Source organism: Onychostoma macrolepis, chromosome 17 (genome assembly GCF_012432095.1).
Source record: "Onychostoma macrolepis isolate SWU-2019 chromosome 17, ASM1243209v1, whole genome shotgun sequence".
NCBI classification, from domain to species: domain Eukaryota; kingdom Metazoa; phylum Chordata; class Actinopteri; order Cypriniformes; family Cyprinidae; genus Onychostoma; species Onychostoma macrolepis.
This window is the reverse complement of record NC_081171.1, coordinates 26,460,953-26,485,999: the sequence shown is the minus strand read 5'-3', so window position 1 is coordinate 26,485,999 and position 25,047 is coordinate 26,460,953. Positions and strand designations below refer to the sequence as shown.

Genomic DNA, 25,047 nt, shown 5'->3' with positions numbered 1-25,047 from the left:
GGAAGAAAGGTAGATGCATGAAAAGATTTACGTATTGTTGATCTCTTTCATTAAAAAAAAATATTTATACTGTAAAACATGTGATGAACATTCTTTGACAGTTTAAGGGTTACATTCAATATGTTAATATTTCACATCTGTTTTTCACAGCATGGTTGCAGCAGGAATAAAAGAGCTACAGCAGTCTCAATTTATCCAAACACTAAAAAAAAGGAAAAGTGAAAAACAAACTCAAAGTGAGTCCAACCCAAACTCACGATCTACCGTTACACTGCTTGCCAATCCATTGGCATCATGCTTTAGCGCAATTAAAAACAACAGTTGATTAATGTGCTATACAATTAAGATAAATAACGTGAAGCAGGACATAGAAAGAACAGACAACAAGAACATCACAAGTTGTGGGCTAAAGAGTATAGATGGGTTTTAAACTTAAAAATATGTACTGTGAAGTTCTAATTGGAATTAAGAATAATTAGGAATTATGTTCCACAGAAGTAATATGTTCATGTTTGCAAATGCCAATTAATAGCCTTGCAGCCATATTTTTAACCATTTGTAATTGACATAAAGAGGAATGGCTGATTCCCAGATACAGGGAGTTGCAGTAAGCAAGGCCCAATCACATTTCTACCCCTTACCCCTACCCCTCTGTTTCACGCGTTCATGTGAAGGGGTAGGGGTGTCTCAATTCTCTTTTGGCTGGAGTGGTAGGGGTAGGGGCTAGATAGCCCTTCAAATTTTTCGGGACCACACTTCAAACGAAGGGGTATGAGAATTATCTCAGCAATTATGCCCGAGTGAACAAAAATAACCTTAAATGTAAGTATTTTTGGCATTAATAAAGATTTTAATGAAAAGTAATAATTTGTTTGATTACATTACATTCAATGTATTTACAATGTTATTCAATGAAATGTTTGCAAAAAAATAAAAATCGCTACAGTTCGCTAACATTAAAATAATTACAGACAGCACGATAGTGCTACAACATATTTTCATGTCTGATCATGGCGATAACCACCATAGACATTGAGGGGGGCTAGTCCCCGAAATAATAAGAAATCGCTAAACCTTTTTCTCAAATATGGACAATTGGAGAGAGACAGAGATGAAAGTTGCATGTACACACGTCTGTCTCTCTTTACAATGAGTGAGTTTCAAAAACAGCGATTTTATCATCTCGTTGCTGGAAAATATAATGTAGCGATTCAGTATTTAAACTATGTTATTAATAAAAGTCACAGGGCAGCGTTGACAAGTTTCTTTGTTCCTGGATGTGTGAGCTGAGCAATCTCCGATATGTGTTTGTGTCAGTAAGCAGCGCATTAATATAGAACGGTAATTAAAGGCTCTAATAATGATGATGATGATGATACTTTATTGTCAGACAAGTCTGAATTTTTTCTCATGTAACAGTATCTATGTTTACAACATTCAACACCAACAAATACATTTAATCTACACAGTACAAAGACATTGCACATTATACATTACACTTACATGAGTATTATATTACATCCTACATAAACTATATGTTTGAAGCTAAGACATCTTTCATTACATATACTACACCCTACACTTTACAGCACATTCACCTCTTATACTCATGGTTTATGATTGAGTGTCTTATTCAACTCAAGGATAGCCTGATGCACAAATGAATGCTTCAGCCTCACTCTGTTGAAACTTGGGGGCCCGTACCTCCGATTTGACGGTAATAAGACAAACTTCTTGTGCAGGACATGATTAGAATCAGCTACTATATTATTAGCTAGCCTTAACAAGTCGTGATAATAGGCTAAATCATATAGCTTCTCGTGAGGTTGACCAACAATCCTTGAACAGATTTTTATGTAATTAAACTATTTAGTTTTTAACTTAACTGATAGACTCTTGAACCATATAGAATTACAATATTGCAGTATACTCATAATCACAGACATAAAGAAGAGCAAAAGTATCCTCCTACTCACTCCAAAAGACCTAAGACGACAAATAAATTAAACTATCTGCTTTACGGGATATGATCACGCAATATTCTTGGCATATGAAGAGCAAATGAGAGTCATGATCGTGGAAGAGAAAACACACAGAGACAGTGCTGGGAACTGCTAATGCTAATGAAATCTCCTAAATCAGTGGAAAATGAATAGAAATGATGATTCTGTCTGAAGAAATACGAAGTAAACGTGCAAATATATCAATATTTTTCCAAGAATGTGCATCTTTGGACTATAAGCCCTTATTGATGCTGTTTAGTGAAGCTATGTGAACACAAAAGAAAAAAAATGTTGCAGACGTGACCGAATATGAATGTGTATTTTTTATTCAAAGTATAACATGTACCGATTTATTATTTTGCACTCCTGACATGAATTAATAAATTACTGTCACTGCAACAGAGTTTTATTAAAACGGTGGTCAAATATCAAGGCTAGAGCCTTTTATCTGATGAAGCACAGTTTGTCCATTTCAAGTAAGAGTGTGATGTTTTTACGTGCTGTGAAAGTGAAACAACATTAATCTGAGGCAGTCGGCGATCTTTGCATTTTAAAGTGGACCTATTATGCAAAAATCACTTTTATAAGGTGTTTGAACTCAGTTGTGTGACCGCAGTGTGTGAAAACAACCAGCCTATAATGTTAAAAATTCACCAACTAATTTTTTTTTATAAAACCAATAAATCATGAACAGTCTCTCCAAACGAGCCGTTTCAGATTCTCCCTCTGTTCAAGTCACAGAGGGGAAAAAGTCCCGCCCATTTGTGACGCTCTCTGCCCTATTAACATAAACACAGCCCTGAGTGAGAAGCTGCAGTCCGGCAATCCGTTATTTTTATCCCGCGGTGCTCCCAGTATGTGTAATTCATAAACGCGAATTTATTATGCACAGTATAATCTGACTTTGAAACAGTATGTTTTCTGTAAAGATAACAGGTTTGTATTAATAGTGGTATGTTTATTTGCAAAGGCCAGCACTGCTAATGCCGGAGCTTGAGCTCTTGAAGGTCCTCCCTCTTCTCCGGGAGCAACAGCTCATTTGCATTTAAAGCAACATACTCAAAATCAGCGCGTTTTGGCTCATACCCTAAAAGTGGCAATTTTAACAAGCTATAAAAATTTATCTGTGGGGTATATTGAGCTAAAACTTCACATATACGCTCTGGGGACATCAGAGACTTATTTTACATCTTGTAAAAGGGGCATAATAGGTCCCCTTTAAGAGGTTAAAAATTTTATAAAACGTTCTGTTCTGACACAACGTCATTAATTGGTTCTCATTGTTTAATAAGATTTACTTTTATTATTTCTACAAAGGTTCACACAAAATTTCATACAATAAACTAAATTTACTTTCAAAATAAGAAATTGGTAAATAGTCAAAATAAATAGACATCTAGGGAGAAAAAAATTGCTGCACATGTGGGTTTTAATGCGAAAAAACAAAAACAAAACAAAAAAAAAAAACTGGGAAAAAGCGACACCTGAGAGAGAGCAACTCAAAGATATACCAGTCTTTTTAATCTGCTACCGCACCCTTGGAGGGTTGAATAATGATCACCTGTTGCCCAGCCAGCACTGACACAAAACAGCAGAGCTGACAGGGGGCAATAGGCAGGTGTAACACCTCCCCACAAAAATATTCCTGGGTCATTCCACGAAATCGGTGCCTTTTGCCTCCCTTAGAAATAATCAAACATAGATTTAATATAACAAATAAATTTGCAATTTAAAAACATAATACTATGTATTCTTTCATCAATATTAGGTAAAAAAAAAAATTAAATTAAATATTAATTTAAATAGCATCTATGCTCCCTCACTATGATTTTTCTTTTTCAGCAGGACTTTTAATTTGCAAAATGAAGGCAAAATTATATAAAAATCACATTTGCATATTGTTTGAAATATAGTCTCATTGTTAAGCAATGTTTTGGCATAAGTATGCATTTTTTTCTATAAAATATAAATAATTTTATTGGTGTCCCCTGATTTCATATCAGCGCTGTTACCCTCATCAAAAAAAAAAAAAAAACCTTGTAAAATAATGTACATTCAAGTGACATCACTTCTAGGAGGTTACATCATCTCTCAACCAGGATTCCTACACTTAAAACAAGCATGTTTCTCTCTCACTTCTATAATGCTCTATTTTAGATTATTTATGATGCTTGACTGAGGGAGGGGGGGGATCATGCATTGTCAATACTGTTACCATTTTTAAAATGTAAATTTAAACAATTATTTATTACATTTAATATAATTAATATCTACAAGTAAAATAATTTTAAAGTGTTCAATGTGCTTTTGTGAATTTGACTACTAGCTAGAAATGAGCAAATTAGTTTGAAATTGTCAAACCTGTTACTGTCAGGCCTGTTATTTTTCAGGGTAACAGGTTTTGACATGTGGGTAAGAGGGATGACATAGGTTAGGTGTCACCCTGTTTTTAATGATTGTCTGTGTAAAATGCAAACATGTTTAAAGGTCACCCTGGGTGTAATTTTGCGCTAATGCCTATATCATTCAGTGACATATTTACATGAGTAAGTCATTTTTATTAACCTACTTGTATTAGTTGTCACATATCTTGTACACATTTTACTAGTTAGACTTTTTCCAAACTATAATTCCTGACTAAATGTATAATCAAGTGAAACATTATGAAGTTTCATTCACTGCATCTAAATGTCTCATGATGCCAGGGTGTTTTTTTAAAATATTTTTAATGTTCTATAAAATAGACAGCAATATGATATAAAAGTAATATGAGTTCTAATGTTCTAAAAGTAAGAATGATTAGACAAAACTTTTCTGTGATACTGCTATACTCTGTTCGCAAATATAGCCTATATATGTTTATAACTATAGTTTTTGTATTGTATAGGCCTACATACAAAGCATGCTTGTGTTTATGACTATAACTAAGCTTCTTTTTGCAAATATCTGCTCTGGTGTAAATGTTTTGAATGTGTTATACCCGGTCATTGGTGTTTGCGATCGTCTGAGGTGTAAATGTATCAAGTAAGCTGTAAATATCACTGATAAGTGACCCATTGACAACATATACGCACGTCCATTCTTTTCAGTGATGCAATTTATTATCAGCTACGCATCTTCTGGTAATTGCCATAACAACCGTTTCAATTTTCGTTTAGGACTGTGGCTGCATCGCTGGCATAATTGCACAAGAAAGGCACATGCGTGTCGTTCAGTTTAGTGTTTGCTGGAAAATCATTCTAAGTGCACAGTATAGTGTATAGTAATTGTACTTTTATTATGCCTATATGGTAATATGATTTTTGGTTGGTAGTGTTAAAATATAGTTTCTTTGTTATTGGCTTTCTGTTTTCTCATCAAGTAGGACTATGCATATACTAAGGTACTGTGAAAAATAAATGCTAACGATTGTTTATAACATTCATTTAGGACTGTGAATACATACTCTTGCCTTTACCTGTATCTCACACAGGAAGGGGACGCAGGTCTCGTTCAGTTTTCATCTCCATTCAGAATCTTACAAAGTAGGTGTGCATTCACTATTTTACAGATTGAACAGTAAGATTTTTAATGTTTTTGTAAAGAATTCTCTTCTGCTCACCAAGCCTGCATTTATTTGTTCCAAAATACGTAAAGTTGTCTTTGCTAAAGCAGTAATATTGTGAAATATTTTTACTATTTAAAATAACTGCTTTCTATTTGAATATATTTTTAAATATATTCATATATTTATAAAATATATTTTAATGTAATTTATTCCTGTGATCAAAGCTAAATTTTCAGCATTATTACTCCAGTCTTACTCCAAGTGTAATATACACTATACCATTCAAAAGCTTGGAGTCAGTATATATAGAAATTAAAACTTTTATTTAGCACACAAGTGATGATAAAGACATTTATCATGTTACAAATGATGCTGTTCTTCTGAACTTTCTATTCATAAAAAAAACTGAATAAATTCTTCTCAGCTCTTGTTAACAACAACATAATAATAATAATAATAATAATAATACATGTTTTTTGAGCAGCAAATCAGAATATTAGAATGATTTCTGAAGGATCATGTGACTGGAAAAAAAATTCAACTTTAAAGTCAGCTTGGATTGTTCCTAATAAACTGTTTAACTGCACTCGCAAGTGAATCTCAAGTAATTTTTGTGATAGTTAAATATATTCTAAATAAGCTACAAACAAAAATTCACATTCTTTCTTGTAACTCTTCCCTCTCAGTCACATACATGACGGAATGGCTCATTATGCAGCTTATGTGAGCCTTTGTCTTCTCAGTTGTGAATCACAGCATTATGCATGATAGTTGACGCCTTCTTGCATAGACCCTTTCTACTCAAAGAGTGTCTTAGAAAATTTAAATCAATATATTGTTTTCTGTGAGCGAGTAAACAAGATGATTTTCACATAATTTTGAAGCAAAATCTCTAGGCTACAAGATCCCTTTCTCAAAAGTCTTGTGAACAAATGTTATGTATGTTTTTTTATGGCCTTATTTCAGTGACTTCAAAATTTTAGTTTTTCACTAACCACGCATATACATTGCTTTCTCAAAAACACAATCATGTACATACATGCTGCTCACATATTATTGAAGCCCAGTTTGTGCTGATTACAGTATTATTAGCCATTTATATGTTTATAAGCAACTGAAAAAAGCACAAATGTCAGGGCATGTCAAAACTTCTCTAGGCCCCTAAAAACACCCTCAGACCCCAGAGGGTTAAATCCTCTGAGTCCTGCCTCAGCTCACCCCCAGGGGTGGTGCAGTGGGCGGGGGTTTCCTCCGTGCCCTCGCGCTCCACTGTCTCATCCACCGTCGCGTGCATTGTAGCCGGCTCAAGCACCTGGTCAGACGTCGGTTGAGGCTCTGGCTCCGGGGCGATCCTCAACTCTTTCGCTCTTTCACACGATAGCTCATCGGTCGTGGTGGGATTTGGCTCTCCATCTGCGGTGGGCTCTGGCTGTTGCTCCGCGCAGTGGGGTGGTGTTTGGCTGGGCTCTGGGTCTGGAGTGGGACTGGCGAGATCATCCTTGAATCCAACTGTGAATCCAACACCTCATGGCAAAGAACTCTCTGAGGATCTGAAAAAAAAGAATTGTTGCTCTACATAAAGATGCTGTAGGCTATAAGAAGACTGCCAAGTCCCTGAAACTGAGCTGCAGCACAGTGGCCAAGACCATACAGCGGTTTAATAGGACAGGTTCCACTATGAGTGCTGCCAGCATTGCTGCAGAGGTTGAAGGGGTTGGGGGTCAGCCTGTCAGTGCTCAGACCATACGCCGCACACTGAAGCAAATTGGTCTTCATGGCTTTCGTCCCATAAGGAAGCCTCTCCTAAAGATGATGCACAAGAAAGCCCGCTAACGGGCTGAAGACAAGCAGACTAAGGACATGGATTACTGGAACCATGTCCTGTCGTCTGATGAGACCAAGATAAACTTATTTGGTTCAGATGGTGTCAAGCGTGTGTGGCGGCAAACAGTTGAGGAGTACAAAGATAAGTGTGTCTTGCCTACAGTCAAGCATGGTGGTGGGAGTGTCATGTTCTGGGGCTGCATGAGTGCTGCCAGCACTGGGAAGCTACAGTTCATTGAGGGAACCATGAATGCCAACATGTACTGTGACATACTGAAGCAGAGCATGATCCCCTCCCTTCGGAGACTGGGCCGCAGGGCAGTATTCCAACATGATAACGACCCCAAACACACCTCCATGTCTCCAGACCTAAACCCTATTGAGCATCTGTGGGGCATCCTCAAACGGAAGGTGGAGGAGCACAAGGTCTCTAACATCCACCAGCTCCGTGATGTCGTGATGGAGGAGTGGAAGAGACTCCAGTGGCAACCTGTGAAGCTCTGGTGAACTCCATGCCCAAGAGGGTTAAAGCAGTGCTGGAAAATAATAGGGGTGTCCCCGAATAGTTGACAATTTGATGCTTCGATTCGAGGAGCCTGATTCGACTACCAATCTCACAGTCGAATATTCGCGGGGTGTTATGATCATGCCATTTTGGCTATATGGGGGTCCTCAGTGTCTGATTTCACATCGAACTACTGGTTTTCTCCCAATAAGTTAATATACAGCCTATTATGATAATGCTGTAAATAAGAATATTAAAAGAAAGAAGCTTTAAATAAATATTTGAACTTGTGTGAATAAATCTAACTTCCCCTATAGATTAAAAAGTTTCACTTTCTTATCCATCACCGACAGAGGAGCATCTTGGCGGCAGGGATTTAAATCTTTAACAAGACTCAAATTGACACAGGCAGAGTGGAAGACTTTGTTTGTTTTTTTTTTCGGCCAGGAGAAGCTTATGCTAAGTGGTGAATCGAGATGCTATCCATATCTTTGAGTCCTCTGATCTCCCCTCTCCCTTGGGGGTCAAGCCTCACTCCACCCAAAGCGTGGCGGCCTTCGGGCCTTCCTGTCGGGTGCCTCTATGCGGGACATTTGTAACGCAAATGTTACAAATTGGTCCACACTGCTCACGTTTGTGAAGTTCTATGACCTCGATATGCATGCCACTCCTCTGTTCTCTCACCTTAGCTGTGCTCTCCAACACTAGGCAGGGATTTGAAAGTCTGGTGGCGTGGGCATTCTAGTTCCCAAAGCGTTCGACGAGGCTCGAGTTCCTGAAGGGGAACATCTCAAGGTTATGTACGTAACCTTAGTTCCCCGAGGAAGTACATGTAATAGGTTCGTGGACATTACCCCATACAAATAAACTGCCATTGGGCAAATAGTGGTTCGGAGGGATCGTAGGGTGGATTTGGATCCCCTTAGCCAATTATTTAACTGGACAATGGGACGTTTCAACTTCCCCCCATTTCCCGGGGTAATTCCGGACTAAACTGGATTTGGTCACCTATAGGGGGTGATGTTGACCATCTGATGAGGCCCCCCCCCACCCACCCCATCTCCCACGAACCCTTTAAGTGTCCTTTTGCCATAATTTTGCTGGGTAAAAGGGGTATTCGCTCCCAAAACCCTACTATTTGTCCATGCTCCCATTAAATGAATGGGTAGGGGGGGTTTTCGCATCCCAGCGAGCCTCTATTTGTCCATCGTCCTACTGGTTGCATGGGCGGACCCCCTGGTCCCACGGACCCACTATTTGTCCAATTTTCCACTATTTTTACGGAACGTGTCCAAAAGTGACCAGAGGCGGGGTGCGGGCGTCCCCCGCCCACAGGAGCTCGCCGGCGCCCCCTCTGGCCGTTTTGTGAACTCCGACGCAAAGGTTCTCCGATTGGCCCTAGCTCTCGGTGGGGCGCAAAGGGGGGCCCCATGAACCCCGCTGTCAAGTTTGGGACCCCTGGGACGTTTCTAAAAAAATCCCACCTGCCATTTATTTGAATGGGTTCGGCCTAGCGGTTTCGTGGACACGGTTCGCGAGGGTCCGATCGAGCCGAAACTGGAACCTTTGTCTAGAAATTCGAGATTCTCGCAACTCAGGGGCCCCTCTTTCGCGACCCCGAAGCACGGAGCCGTAGGACCTTGGGGAAAAAATCACTGGTCTGGCACCTTGAAATCACACGAAAGGCTCTGAGTGTATAAGAGTCCAAGAGGGCAGAGAGAGAGATTTTGTGCAGGAGGCTCCCGATTTTCCCCTGGGCCTAGGGCCCCGCGCCTTCGGTGGCTCGCTCGGGGGGGGCCCAAGGAGCCACCGTGTCGAGTTTTGGGCCCCTGGGACGTTTCTAAAAAAATCCCACCTGCCATTTATTTGAATGAGTTCGGGCCTAGCGGTTTCGTGGACATGGTTCGCGAGGGTCCGATCGAGCCGAAACTGGAACCTTTGTCTCGGGGGGACCCCCTCGACCGGGTGGAAAAGTCCCGTGACCGTACGACCTTCTTTAGGGGTCAAAAGGTCAAAAAAGGGAGAGCGCGTCCATCAAACCGTTACACGCTTAAATGGGAAGCGGGACGTCCCCCGTACGGAGACGGAGGGTCATAGGGCCCCAAGATTTGAGATTCTGGCACCTCAGGGGCCCCTCGCTTGCGGCCCCGAACCACAAAGTCATAGGACCTCGGGGGAAAAAATGCCTCACCCTAGGGCCCCACGCTTTTAGCGGCTCACTCGGGGGGCCCCCAGGAGCCACCGTGCCGAGTTTCAGGCCCCTGGGACGTTTCTGAAAAAATCCCACTTGCCATTTATTTGAATGGGTTCGGCCTAGCGGTTTCGTGGACACGGCTCGCAAGGGTCCGATCGAGCGAAATTGGAACCTTTGTCTCTGGGGACCCCTCGACCGGGTGGAAAAGTCTCGTCACTATACGACCGTCTTTAGGCGTCAAAAGGTCAAAAAAGGGAGCGCGCGTCCACCAAACCGTTACACGTTTAAATGGGAAGCGGGATGTCCTCCTTACGGAGACGGAGGGTCATAGGGCCCCAAGATTTGAGATTCTGGCACCTCAGGGGCCCTCGCTATGCCCCGAACCACAAAGCCATAGGACCTCGGGGAAAAATGCCTCACCCTAGGGCCCCACGCTTAGCGGCTCACTGGGGCCCCAGGAGCCACCGTGCGAGTTTCAGGCCCCTGGGACGCTTTCTAAAAAATCCCACCTGCCATTTATTTGAATGGGTTCGCCTAGCGGTTTCGTGGACACGGCTCGCAAGGGTCCGATCGAGCCGAAATTGGAACCTTTGTCTCTGGGGGACCCCCTCGACCGGGTGGAAAAGTCTCGTCACTATACGACCGTCTTTAGGCGTCAAAAGGTCAAAAAAGGGAGCGCGCGTCCACCAAACCGTTACGCGTTTAAATGGGAAGCGGGATGTCCTCCTTACGGAGACGGAGGGTCATAGGGCCCCAAGATTTGAGATTCTGGCACCTCAGGGGCCCCTCGCTTGCGGCCCCGAACCACAAAGCCATAGGACCTCGGGGGAAAAAATGCCTCACCCTAGGGCCCCACGCTTTTAGCGGCTCACTCGGGGGGCCCCCAGGAGCCACCGTGCCGAGTTTCGGGCCCCTGGGACGTTTCTGAAAAAATCCCACTTGCCATTTATTTGAATGGGTCCTACAAAGCCATAGGACCTCGGGGGAAAAAATGCCTCACCCTAGGGTCCCACGCTTTTAGTGGCTCACTCGGGGGGCCCCCAGGAGCCACCGTGCCGAGTTTCGGGCCCCTGGGATGTTTCTGAAAAAATCCCACTTGCCATTTATTTGAATGGGTTCGGATAACGCACAGCCTCGAAACTCGGCACGCCCCGCCGTCGTGGGCCCCTCATTCGGGCCCCCGAGTTTGAGGGCAGTGGCGGCTTCTTAAGCATTTTATGTCCGGCCGTGTGTCTTGCCAAAATCAAGCCGGTTTCAGGGTCTCTCCTATTGAATTCAATGGCAGACAAAGAGATATATGAAAAATGAGGAAAAATACTTTTCAGGGTCTCAGGTCCGGGCCCTGTTGGCACATGGCTCCGGGGCTCCTGACACAACTCTGTGTGCAATTTGGGCCCCCTGGGAGCTTCTGAAAAAAGTCCCACTTTCAGTTTATTTGAGTGGGTTCGGCCTAGCGGTTTCGTGGACACGGAAATCGGAACCTTTGTCTCAAGGGGACCCCCTCGACCGGGTGGAAAAGTCCCATGACCGTACGACCTTCTTTAGGGGTCAAAAGGTCAAAAAAGGGAGCGTGTGTCCACCAAACCGTTACACGCTTAAATGGGAGGCGCCGTCGTGGGCCCCTCCTTCGGGCCCATTAGGTATTACACAGTTATATCATTGCAGTTATGAAATATGACTTTTTACTATATCGTCCACGAAACCTCTATGGAGGCACCGTCAAATAAGTTACAGGTGGTCATGCACCATATGTGGTGAAGTTCACCAAAATCCAACTCCAAATTCCAACATAAGAAACAACCATTTTAATGCAAATTATACAGTATTATGGTATGAAAATGACATGAATGGGTTCCACTGAGCGTGCTGAGTACAGTAGAGGTGTTTTCGCCAACAATATTGCAGAAATTTAAGTGTCCACGGAAGCATTATGTAGGGCCCGCTGAATAAACTGGAAATGGACGTTTTCATATGAAGAAATGTCCATTTCCAATTTATTCAGCGGGCCCTACATAGTGCTTCCGTGGACATTCATTTCTATGCAAATTTTACAGTATTATGGCGTGAAAATGACATGAATGGGTTCCACTGAGCGTGCTGAGTACAGTAGAGGTGTTTTCACCAACAATATTGCACAAATTTAGGTGTCCACGGAAGCATTATGTAGGGCCGCTGAATAAATTGGAAATGGACGTTTTCGCATGAAGAAATGTCCATTTCCAATTTATTCAGCGGGCCCTACATAATGCTTCCGTGGACATTCATTTTTATGCAAAATAAGACATTTTATGTACTCTAATGTACATGGGGCTGCTGGGTGATGTTCCCTGGGCACTAAACTGTAGGTATTACTCAGTTATATCATTGCAGTTATGAAATATGACTTTTTACTATATCGTCCACGGAACACCTACGGAGGCACCGTCAAATAAGTTACAGGTGGTCATGCACCATATGTGGTGAAGTTCACCAAAATCCAACTCCAAATTCCAACATAAGAAACAACCATTTTAATGCAAATTATACAGTATTATGGCATGAAAATGACATGAATGGGTTCCACTGAGCGTGCTGAGTACAGTAGAGGTGTTTTCACCAACAATATTGCACAAATTTAAGTGTCCACGGAAGCATTATGTAGGGCCCGCTGAATAAATTGGAAATGGACATTTTAATATAAAGAAATGTCCATTTCCAATTTATTCAGCAGGCCCTACATAGTGCTTCCGTGGACATTAGTTTTTATGCAAATTTTACAGTATTATGGTATGAAAATGACATGAATGGGTTCCACTGAGCGTGCTGAGTACAGTAGAGGTGTTTTCACCAACAATATTGCACAAATTTAAGTGTCCACGGAAGCATTATGTAGGGCCCGCTGAATAAATTGGAAATATACATTTTAATATAAAGAAATGTCCATTTCCAATTTATTCAGTGGGCCCTACATAATGCTTCCGTGGACATTCATTTTTATGCAAAATAAGACATTTTATGTACTCTAATGTACATGGGGCTGCTGGGTGATGTTCCTGGGCACTAAACTGTAGGTATTACTCAGTTATATCATTGCAGTTATGAAATATGACTTTTACTATATCGTCCACGGAACACCTACGGAGGCACCGTCAAATAAGTTACAGGTGGTCATGCACCATATGTGGTGAAGTTCACCAAAATCCAACTCAAATTCCAACATAAGAAACAACCATTTTAATGCAAATTATACAGTATTATGGCGTGAAAATGACATGAATGGGTTCCACTGAGCATGCTGAGTACAGTAGAGGTGTTTTCACCAACAATATTGCACAAATTTAGGTGTCACGGAAGCATTATGTAGGGCCGCTGAATAAATTGAAATGGACGTTTTCGCATGAAGAAATGTCCATTTCCAATTTATTCAGCAGGCCCTACATAGTGCTTCCGTGACATTAGTTTTATGCAAATTTTACAGTATTATGGCGTGAAAATGACATGAATGGGTTCCACTGAGCGTGCTGAGTACAGTAGAGGTGTTTTCGCCAACAATATTGCAGAAATTTAAGTGTCCACGGAAGCATTATGTAGGGCCCGCTGAATAAATTGGAAATATACATTTTAATATAAAGAAATGTCCATTTCAATTTATTCAGCAGGCCCTACATAGTGCTTCCGTGGACATTCATTTTATGCAAAATAAGACATTTTATGTGCTCTAATATACATGGGGCTGCTGGGTGATGTTCCTGGGCACTAAAATGTAGGTATTACACAGAGTAATTCCACCGTTACGGACGTGACATCTCTCCGTTACGGACGTGACCAGTCTGAAAGCGGAATTCAACATATAAAAATGCTTTAAAAACTTTAACAGAGACGTCTAGTGAGTATTTAATAGGGCTGCCCCCACTAAAAATGTTCTAGTTAACTAGTTGTTCGTTTAAGCCATTAGGCTATTCAACTAATTGCGCATTTTATATTAAATTTCCTTTAGGTGACAGACACTGTTACCTCAAAAAAGTGGTAGCACATGCTCAGGTCGAGGCGTGCTCAACTTCAGTAATAGTGTCATTCACCGCCAACTGTGGGAATCTATGGCACCAAGCAGGTGAAGTGCAAGTTCGGAGATAGAAAAAAGATAGATCCCAATTCCCGCAACAGGGTAAGTGGATGTTATCAGTATCCCAAATATTGGGCGCACTGAGTTCGTAGCGGAAAAAATCGGAGGAGCATTCCCTCATTCAATTATTTCGGAGGGGGGATGTAATGGATGGGAACTGTTATCTATGCAAATTTCCAGCAGTGCTGTTTATTGCTAGGCCCTCTGGGGGCTCTGTGTCAAGTCTACGGTATCAGTTAAGTGACTCTAGAGTTGTTAAAGGGGTGTTTTCCTCGAACAGTTAAATCCACTCAGAGCGGGCTATAGGGATCAGGTCATATATGGGGAAGCTACCAACATGCTCCCGATGGGGCTAACGCACTAGGCCATTCCATACAGGGTTGAAACAAGAAAGAATGCGGAACATTCTTATGCAAAGTACATTGCTAATGTTTTTTTTCATGCCATTTGGGTAAATCCATGCAACGTCCGTCACTACAGAGATCCACCAACGGTCGCCGCCTTGGGGAAACTAAACAGGCTGGAGATGTGCCTATGTGTACATTCCCACTGAAGGTGACCCGGTACAACCGCTCCTGGGAAAAAAACCTATATTCGTTCGCTTATATGACATTTTGGGAGCTGATACAGCTGTAAAACATAATACGTGCCCGAAAACAGTGACGTGAGAAATCCATTCACAATTATAATCAAGTATGAGTTTTGAATTTCGAAAGTAGAGCTGAGAATATTTCAGGAGGCATGAAGGAATGTTGCATCAAAAAATGAAGTGGTCACATTGTCATTCTTCAGCATTAAATTTTCCACACAAACACATTGAATATGAAAATACATGAGACATTTAATGGTTCTGACATGGTGCTGCTGTGAGGTTTGTGTTTTACAGAATCATTGCTTTATTGAATCTACAATTTGTCAAAGTGAAAAATACAATTAATTCTCACATGGTGTTATCTTTCAAACTAACAACTAATTTGATCGTTCTTTACAGATGTTATCAATGTCACCATTTGCATTTTTGCATTATTATTTTATGCTGCTTTTTCACGAGCTCATCACAAATGATGGTGTTGTTTTGGTATCACATCAATCAGGTGAAATGGCTTTTTCCTGCATTGTTATGCATGTCTGACATGAATTTATCTGTCTTGTACAGTAACATGGCATAAAATGAATACAGGCTGAAGAGAATTTTCCAAACAATCCAAATTTATTGAGGAACAAGAATTTACTGAATACTGCTTATGTATATCAAGTCCACATGGGTTTCCAGTACAGAAACTGGGTGACAGAGTAAAAATCAAAACATATTTGTTATCAGAACATCAAACAGGTACCAGTGAAGCACCCACTGAGAAAACAATGAAATGTCATTCATTTATTCAGTGAAAATGTCCAGCCACATCCATTGTTTCATTTTAGCACATTTGCAAATTTTATAATGAAAAAATGACATGAATGGGTTCCACTGAGCGCATGAGTACAGTATTTCACCAACAATATTGAAAATTTTTCAAGCATGTCAGACACTGAATATTGTGTGCATGAAGATGTTTTTCAATTTATTAATGGCTGGATGTCTAATGCTGTGACATTCATTTTATGCAATAAGAATTTTGAAATGACATGAAGAGATGTGTTCCTCCTGGGTGGTGCCAAAATAGACATAGTTTAGAGTTTGTACTTGACTAATGGACATGAAGCAGACAGACTGAAATGATCATGTCATGAAGAATGTTATAAATTTTACAGATATCACCATGAGACTGTGTCTGTTCAACTGAAAATACAGACATCCAAACCAATAATGTAACAATTTAATGATGTCAAAAAAACATATAATATGATAAACACATGATAAATTGGCTTATTGAATATTAGATTTTTTCAAAAGCATTTTTGTAAATGATATTCATGACCATAAACAGATGTGCGTTTGAGAAACGTAAAATAGATATTACATTATTTAAACGAGTTACAAAGATTATGTTACAAACATGAACATCAAAATTCAGGTTGTACATAGAAATATTGCACTCCAGAGGTCATTTAAGTATAAAATTCAAAGTAATTCCATTATCCAAAGAATAAGGCAATGAAAATGTGATGTTTATAGGCATTGTATACAGACCAGAATATACAGTTTATTGAATGTATGAGTTATGTTGCAGATAAAGTCCTAATGGGATTTAATATCCATGTTGATAATGAAAGAATTTTTCTGAAGAATGACATTCAAATTCAACAACATGTCAGACATTGCAAAATCATATCAATTTATTATGCATGGAATGATGTTATGGCGATGAAAATGAATTATTTAATTTAATTTTACATATGCTGTACAAATTCCACTATTTGCATATAAAAATAAATTTTCCACAGTATATACATGAAAAATGATATGAAAAAAGTCATGAATGTACAAATGCTGTTTTCACATAATTTTGCAATATACAAAATGTAGTATTTAGGGCATGACATTATGTACAATGTGCTATTTCACCGTGAATATGAACTAAATGGTTTTTCATATATTTTGAAAAATGTATTTCATATAGCGGAATTCTTTCATTCACCAGAACATTACATTATTTGAAACATACAAATTTTAGATTGAAATGACATTTAAAATGTTTTCTGAGAATGCACAAATGTTAGGTGTCACACAGCAGTAGAAATTTTTCAGTACAACGAGGCAAAAATGACATGCATATGATTTATGAAGTAAATAAATAGTTTTCAATACAAAAGAAATAAATATTAAAGTAACATAATACATAATGACATATTTTCACATATGTTCACAGCAACAAAATTGCTAATGATTATGGGACACATTTTATTTTTAATAATAACAATTTTTCATGAGTTTGTCATGAAAAATGAAATTAAATGGACGTTTAGAGAATGCATTCCAATTACATAATCAATATTACATGAAGTTCCAAAATGACACTAGATATATTCATATATGAACAACATTTTAATCATTATGAAAAATGAATGGTTCCACGGTCATTCTTCAGATTATTATTTTCACCAACAATATGTGCAATGCACATTTATATTAGGTTCGCAATGTGGGCTTGATAAAATAAATACCAGTTACATAAGAAGAATTCATTATTCAATTTATTTGTCAGGGGCATCATATTGAGCAGCATTCAAAAATAAAACAACAATATTTAACATACACAAAATTAAACAAGTAATTTTAAAATGGTATAATGCAAATTGAAGTATTTGGCAAAATGAAAGGGCCATGTTTTCAATTGACAGTTGTTGTCAAATATATTGTGACATAAATTGTTTTAATGAGTCCATAAATTATTTTAATAAATGCAATGAATAAATCACAATACAGCATTACAAAATATGCTGAATATATGGCAATTGTAAATAATAAAATGTAGGCATGAATAAGATTAGTTTTACACATATGCATAGTATAGTGAATTATTTTCAAATGCATCCACAATATTTGTAATGAAGTATTTCATGAAAGAATGATGTCCACAGACATTTTTATGCTTATACAGCAACATGGGTGACAGAAAATCTTTCTCTGAATGAATGACAATAGTTCGAGACACAATTATTGCACAATTGAATGTTTAAATGAAATATGACATGAACATTATATGACATGAAAAAGTTTTGACATGTATTTCATGTCATTTCTGGACATAGGCTTACATGTTCTGCTGAAAATGCAATTTACAGTTATAATTAATTACAAAATTTTATGATATGGGTATGACATAAATTTACACTCAGAAGAGGACATGAGTATGCATATGATTTATTCGTCCACATTAGGTCACGAAGCATTATCATAAGGCAAAATAATGAAGTTACATAATTATGGCCAAATATTTGTACAGAAATTTCAATTAATTGCATTAATAATTACATAAGATGACATTTTAAAATGTTATGGGTGACACACAGTGAAGGCCCAGTCATAAATTACATATCCAAAATCATGCTGTTTAGACAAAATGATTTATTTACCAACAATATTTCATAAAAATTTACTTGTTGCATAAATAAAAATGGACTGACCATTTGACATAAATACAGTAATGAAAATGATTTTTCCACAATAGTGATGGATAAATATGATTTCCTTCAAATTTTATTCAGTAATGCATAAAATGACAAATGACATTAAATGTTTTACATAAAAATTTATTTTTCATGTAAATGTTTTCATGAATGCTTACAGTTATACATTGCATGAAAATATGACACTAGTTCCACGGAAATGGAGGCGAACAATTACATATCACCATATTGGTGAATTCACCAAAAACCCAAATTCCGTGACATTCATTTTATGCAAATTTTACAGTATTATGGCATGAAAATGACATGAATGGGTTCCACTGAGCGTTGAGTACAGTAGAGGTGTTTTCACCAACAATATTGCACAAGGTGTCAAGCATTGAATAAATTGGAAATGGTTTTTGCATGAAGAAATGTCCATTTCCAATTTATTCAGCGGCCCTACATAATGCTTCCGTGACATTCATTTTATGCAAAATAAGACATTTTATGTACTCTAATGTACATGGGGCTGCTGGGTGATGTTCCTGGGCACTAAACTGTAGGTATTACTCAGTTATATCATTGCAGTTATGAAATATGACTTTTACTATATCATCCACGGAACACCTACGGAGGCACCGTCAAATAAGTTACAGGTGGTCATGCACCATATGTGGTGAAGTTCACCAAAATCCAACCCAAATTCCAACATAAGAAACAACAACAATTTATTATTATGTATGACATGACAGATGACATGCTGTACAGAAGGTATACATAAATACAGGCATACAACAATGAAAGCAATATTATAAAAATATGATAGATTTTGATTTAAAATATCACATAAAAAGTCCATCCAAAAAATACAAACTATACAAACTAGAATTTATAAGTATTATGGCATGAGAAACATGAGTTCCACTGGCTGAACAGTAGATGTTTTTCATGAGCATGAAACAACAATATTACTGAGCTTTGTGATTTTCACACAGATTTGAAATGACAGTGAGAAATGTCCCAATTTTCACAGGCCCACATGTGTGTGACATCATTGCATTACATGTTACAGTATTATGCAGAAACAAATAGTTCACAATGAAATGTGACAGTAGAGTGATGTACTTTTATGGTAGGAGCTGAAAATTATGTGTTTCACAAAATATTGGCTTTGCTGGACATGAAGGAAAATATCCAATGAAACAAAAATGAATGGTTCACTGTCCGTGTAGGGTCTATTCTGTGCATAATTCACCAACATATGCATGGTACATAATGGTGGAAATTAATGGGTGAAATGTTTTTCATAATAAATGTCTGTTTCCTTCAATACATTTTTACAATTTATGTCACAGGAATTTATGCTGCTGATTTCCACAATGTATGGTCAGTGGGGGTGATCACCATCCTGAAGTACACAATTTTTTTAATATATGACATTTTATGAATTAGATGTATTCTCTGTATGCGTTTCATCGTTGTTGCTGATGAGTACCACTGTGTGTCATCAGCAACTTGATGATGTGGTGAGCTGGATTCACAGTCAGCAGCGTGAAGACATGGCTGAGCACACATGGGGCACCTGTGTTCAGTGTGGTAGTGCTGAATACACGGACTGACTGATTGTTGAAAGTCCAGGATCCAATTGCAGAAATTGTTCTGCATTTAGTTTATTTATGAGCTGTTGTATTATTGTGTTGAATGCTGAGCTGAAGTCAATAAACAGCATTCTAACAGGTCTTTATTTTCTAGTGGGTAAGAGCAGGTGGAGAAGGAAATTGCACAGAGCGTTTACCATGCAAACTAGCGGATCGATAGGCGTTTGATGCATGACTAACCTCTCAAAATTTTATGTATGGCATGAACATAAACATGGTTCAGTACAGTGAGGATGTCCAGTACATATGATTTAATATTTGCCACTTAATACGAAGCATTTTTATGGAAATGCAAAATAAGAAATCATAATTACATGGTGTGCTTTTCAAAATTTCAAGTTATGCATTAATAATTACATAAGATATAAACAATTTTAAAATTTATGGACGTGACACACGCTGAAGGTATCAAAATTAGATAAACCAAAAATCATGCTGTTTAGAAAAATATTTATTTATTTTCAGACAGTATTTCACAAAAATACATTATGTTGCATAAATAAAAAAATGGTCATTTTGACCATTTGATAAAATACATGACAAAAATGAATTTATTTATACATATTATGGACATTATGTATTTCAATTGAATGTCTATTTAATAAATGCGACACATATCCCACGAAATGTATTCATTGAACTATAATAAACTGCAAGTGGACACATATCCCACTTAAATATTCAATTGAATGGCTATTTAATAAAGTGCAGTGGACACATATCCCACTTGCAATGTATTCAATTGAATGGCTATAGTAGGTGGGATGATTGTCCACCAACCTATTAAACCGGAACCATACAATAAACTGCAAGTGGACACATATCCCACTTGCAATGTATTCAATTGAATGGTTGTTAATAAAGTGCAGTGGACACATATCCCACTTGCAATGTATTCAATTGAATGCTGTTTAATAGTAGGACACATATCCCACTTGCAATGTATTCACCAATGCTATTAAAAGTGGACACATATCCCAGCAATGTATTAATTGAACTAAATAAACTGCAAGTGGACACATATCCCACTTGCAATGTATTCAATTGAATGGCTATTTAATAAAGTGCAGTGGACACATATCCCACTTGCAATGTATTCAATTGAATGGCTATAGTAGGTTAGTGGGATGATTGTCCACCAACCTATTAAACCGAACCATACAATAAACTGCAAGTGGACACATATCCCACTTGCAATGTATTCAATTGAATGGCTATTTAATAAAGTGTGGACACATATCCCACTTGCAATGTATTCAATTGAATGGCTATTTAATAAAGTGAGTGGACACATATCCCACTTGCAATGTATTCAATTGAATGGCTATAATAAACTGCAGTGGACACATATCCCACTTGCAATGTATTCAATTGAATGGCTATAATAAAGTGCAGTGGACATATCCCACTTGCAATGTATTCAATTGAATGGCTATTTAATAAAGTAGTGGACACATATCCCACTTGCAATGTATTCAATTGAATGGCTATAGTAGGTTAGTGGGATGATTGTCCACCAACCTATTAAACCGAACCATACAATAAACTGCAAGTGGACACATATCCCACTTGCAATGTATTCAATTGAATGGCTATTTAATAAAGTGCAGTGGACACATATCCCACTTGCAATGTATTCAATTGAATGGCTAATAGTGCAAGTGGACACATATCCCACTTGCAATGTATTCAATTGAATGGCTATTTAATAAAGTGCAGTGGACACATATCCCACTTGCAATGTATTCAATTGAATGGCTATTTAATAATTGCAAGTGGACACATATCCCACTTGCAATGTATTCAATTGAATGGCTATTTAATAAAGTGCGAGTGGACACATATCCCACTTGCAATGTATTCAATTGAATGGCTATAGTAGGTTAGTGGGATGATTGTCCACCAACCTATTAAACCGAACCATACAATAAACTGCAAGTGGACACATATCCCACTTGCAATGTATTCAATTGAATGGCTATTTAATAAAGTGCAGTGGACACATATCCCACTTGCAATGTATTCAATTGAATGGCTATAGTAGGTTAGTGGATGATTGTCCACCAACCTATTAATGCTATACAAACTGCAAGTGGACACATATCCCACTTGCAATGTATTCAATTGAATGGCTATTTAATAAAGTGCAGTGGACACATATCCCACTTGCAATGTATTCAATTGAATGGCTATAGTAGGTTAGTGGGATGATTGTCCACCAACCTATTAAACCGAACCATACACAAACTGCAAGTGGACACATATCCCACTTGCAATGTATTCAATTGAATGGCTATTTAATAAAGTGCAAGTGGAACATATCCCACTTGCAATGTATTCAATTGAATGGCTATTTAATAAAGTAAGTGGACAATATCCCACTTGCAATCTATTCAATTGAATGGCTATTTAATAATTGCAAGTGGACATGTATTTTTAAATGAATAGTGGTTTTGTGGACATGGGGGTGGGGAGCTGGTCCACAGGGGTCCTGGGGTCTTTCCGTCTCTATAATGGTCAAATGGACAAATAGTGGTTTCGTGGACCTGGGGGTGGGGGTGGTCCGCAGGGGTCCTGGGGTCTTCCGACTATAATGGTCAAATGGACAAATAGTGGTTTCGTGGACCTGGGGGTGGGGGGTCCAAAGGTCCTGGGGTCTTTACTGTAATGGTCAAATGGACAAATAGTGGTTTCAGGACCTGGGGGTGGACCCCAGGACCCCTGCGGCCACACCCCACCCCCAGGTCCACGAAACCACTATTTGTCTATTTGACCATTATAGTCACGGAAAGACCACGTGAGGCTGCGAGACAGGCAGAGTTAGCTGGCCAGGACTAATGTGCTGTCTCTTTCTCTCTCCCAGAAACCAGCGAGTGACCGATTCCGCCTGACGAGAGCCACACGCACCCGCCGCACTAAGGGAGAATTCACAAAGAGCACCACGACACACCAGCCAGCCACCTCTCACTCTACCCTCTCACACAGTTTGTGAATAAATCCACCCTCCGGGTATTTGTTTGAGCTCTCCTTGTCGTGATTCTTCCACCCGTCACAGTGGTGGAGAATGCGGGCGTGATCGAAGTTTCACCGACAAGTGATCTACACGTTCCAACCCCTCCTTTTTTCTTTCTGTTTTCTGCACTTCCAGAACGGCAAGTACTCCTCCCCAAGGATGGAAGAACTTCTCCAACAACTAACCGCCAGCCTGCGCCAGCAGCAAATAGTGGAACATCTTGCGACCCGTCAAAGCCAGGCTGACCAGGAGCCGCTCTCCGCACAGCCGCCCGCCAGCGCATTCCGTTACCAGACCCACGAATCCAAGCCCAACTACTGCCCAAAATGACCGCCCACGATGATGTGGAGGCCTACCTTCAGATGTTCGAGAATACCCTGGAGGGATGGGATCCGGAGGATTGGGCCGTGCCCTGCGCCACTTCTCACGGGTGAGCCCCAGCGGACATTCTTCAGTCTCCGACCGACATCGCGGGAAATTACGAGGCGGTGAAGAAGGAGATCCTGGCCTGGGTAGGCCTCTCCCGTGTGCACGCCCAGGCGCTCCAGTGGTCATATCAGCCTCGGCGTCCGCGAGGGCCCAGGTCGCCGAGCTCACCTGGCTAGCTCAACATTGGCTGTTAGTTGAACGCCATGAAGAATCCCGCCACGACGCCGGAACTGGTGGAGGCGATCGAGCTGGCGGAGGCGGCCCATCGACGCGAGGCAGGGGAGAGAGTACCGCCTTTTCCCGGAGGGTGGCTCGAGCAACGCCGCCGGAGGGCACCTCGCGGTTAGTAGAGGCGGCCCCGACATCCAGGAGGAGTCTATGCCTACCGCCTCATCACCAAGGGCCCGAACCTGGTGGGCAGGCTGTGCTTCACCAAGATGAAGATCGACAGCCGGCCATATCAGGCCATTCTGGACTCGGGCAGTGCCTTCAGTCTCGTCCAGACCAAGATCTTGGCACCACGCAACGAAGCCTCCCCTCACATGTGTCCACGGAGATACACGGAGGTGCCCGTGCGACGCGTCACCATCTCCGGGCCCCTGGCCTGGTAGAGGTCGGCCTCGTGAAGGGTCTCCTGTCGCGGTATTGCTTGGACGAGACTGGCAGGGGTTCGAGGCCCTCCTCCGCATCGCCACACAGCCTGCCTGCCCAACTGGGGCCGCCGTGGATGGCGCATCTACAAGAAGCCCAGCGCCCGCCTTCTTGGCCTCCGACAGCGGAGAGATGGTGAGTCCCCTCCCAAAATCCTAACCTTTTCTATGATGTCTATCAACAGGTCTCGGGAGGGGCTCCTTTGGCCGGGCCCAGCGAGAAGACGACCGCTAAAGAATTGCTGGAACCAGGTCTGCATCCTCGAAGGGAAGGAGGTCCAGTCAAACCCCATCCTCTCCCCACTTCATCGTAGAGAACGGCCTGCTCTACTGTGTCACCCAGCTAAGGGGAGGAAAAGAAACTTCTAGTGGTCCCACGCCCAAGACGGAGACAGTGTTGAACCTGGCCCATGCCCACCCGACGGCCGGACACCTAGGGGCCGGAAACACCATCAACCGTATCCGGGACCGCTTCCACTGGCCCGGCTTGGAGGCCGAGGTTCGCGATTTTGTCAGGCCTGCCCTGAGTGCCAGAGGGCATCGCCACAACCTCCCCTCTCCGCTCATTCCGCTACCCATCATCGAAGTTGCCCTTCGAGCGGATCGGGATGGATCTGGTGGGCCTGTCAAGTCAGCCCGGGACATGAACACATCCTCGCCGTAGTGGACTATGCCACCCGGTACCCTGAAGACATCCTCTCCGAAGCGACCGCTAAGCCATCGCCACGAGCTTTTCCTGCAGCCCAGATCTTCAGACTGGTCTGACTCGAGTTATATCTTTTCTAACTGATCAGACTTACGGTTTCATAAAACTGAAGATTAAAAATCATAAAACTCCCATAGACTTACAGTGGGAATGTTCAGATGAGCCCTGAACTTGCTCAACTGTCAAAATTTAAATCTAAACACACTGAAGCCCATTAGACTCAATCAGACTTCCTTCTGTACTATTTCTAACCCATTCAAACTCATCTATCTCTCTATCTCTCTCTATCTATCTATAAATCTAATCATGCTACAAACATTTTACTAACATCTAATCATGCTAGAAACATGTTAGCAACATCTT

General features: G+C 40.4%; 1 protein-coding gene across 5 annotated transcripts in view; it reads right to left on the bottom strand.

Moving 5' to 3' along the window:
• Positions 1-25,047, bottom strand: part of kif6 (kinesin family member 6) — a 281,901-nt gene that overhangs the window by 68,891 nt on the left and 187,963 nt on the right. Inside the window, exon 17 of one of the 5 annotated variants that reach the window (XM_058748722.1) lies at positions 6,781-7,100. The exons of the other annotated variants lie outside the window; for them this stretch is intronic. Coding sequence (XP_058604705.1) covers positions 6,904-7,100 — 197 coding nt within the window. The 3' untranslated portion in view covers positions 6,781-6,903. Of the gene's footprint in view, positions 1-6,780; positions 7,101-25,047 lie in introns of those variants that run through there. 5 annotated transcript variants of the gene reach the window in all.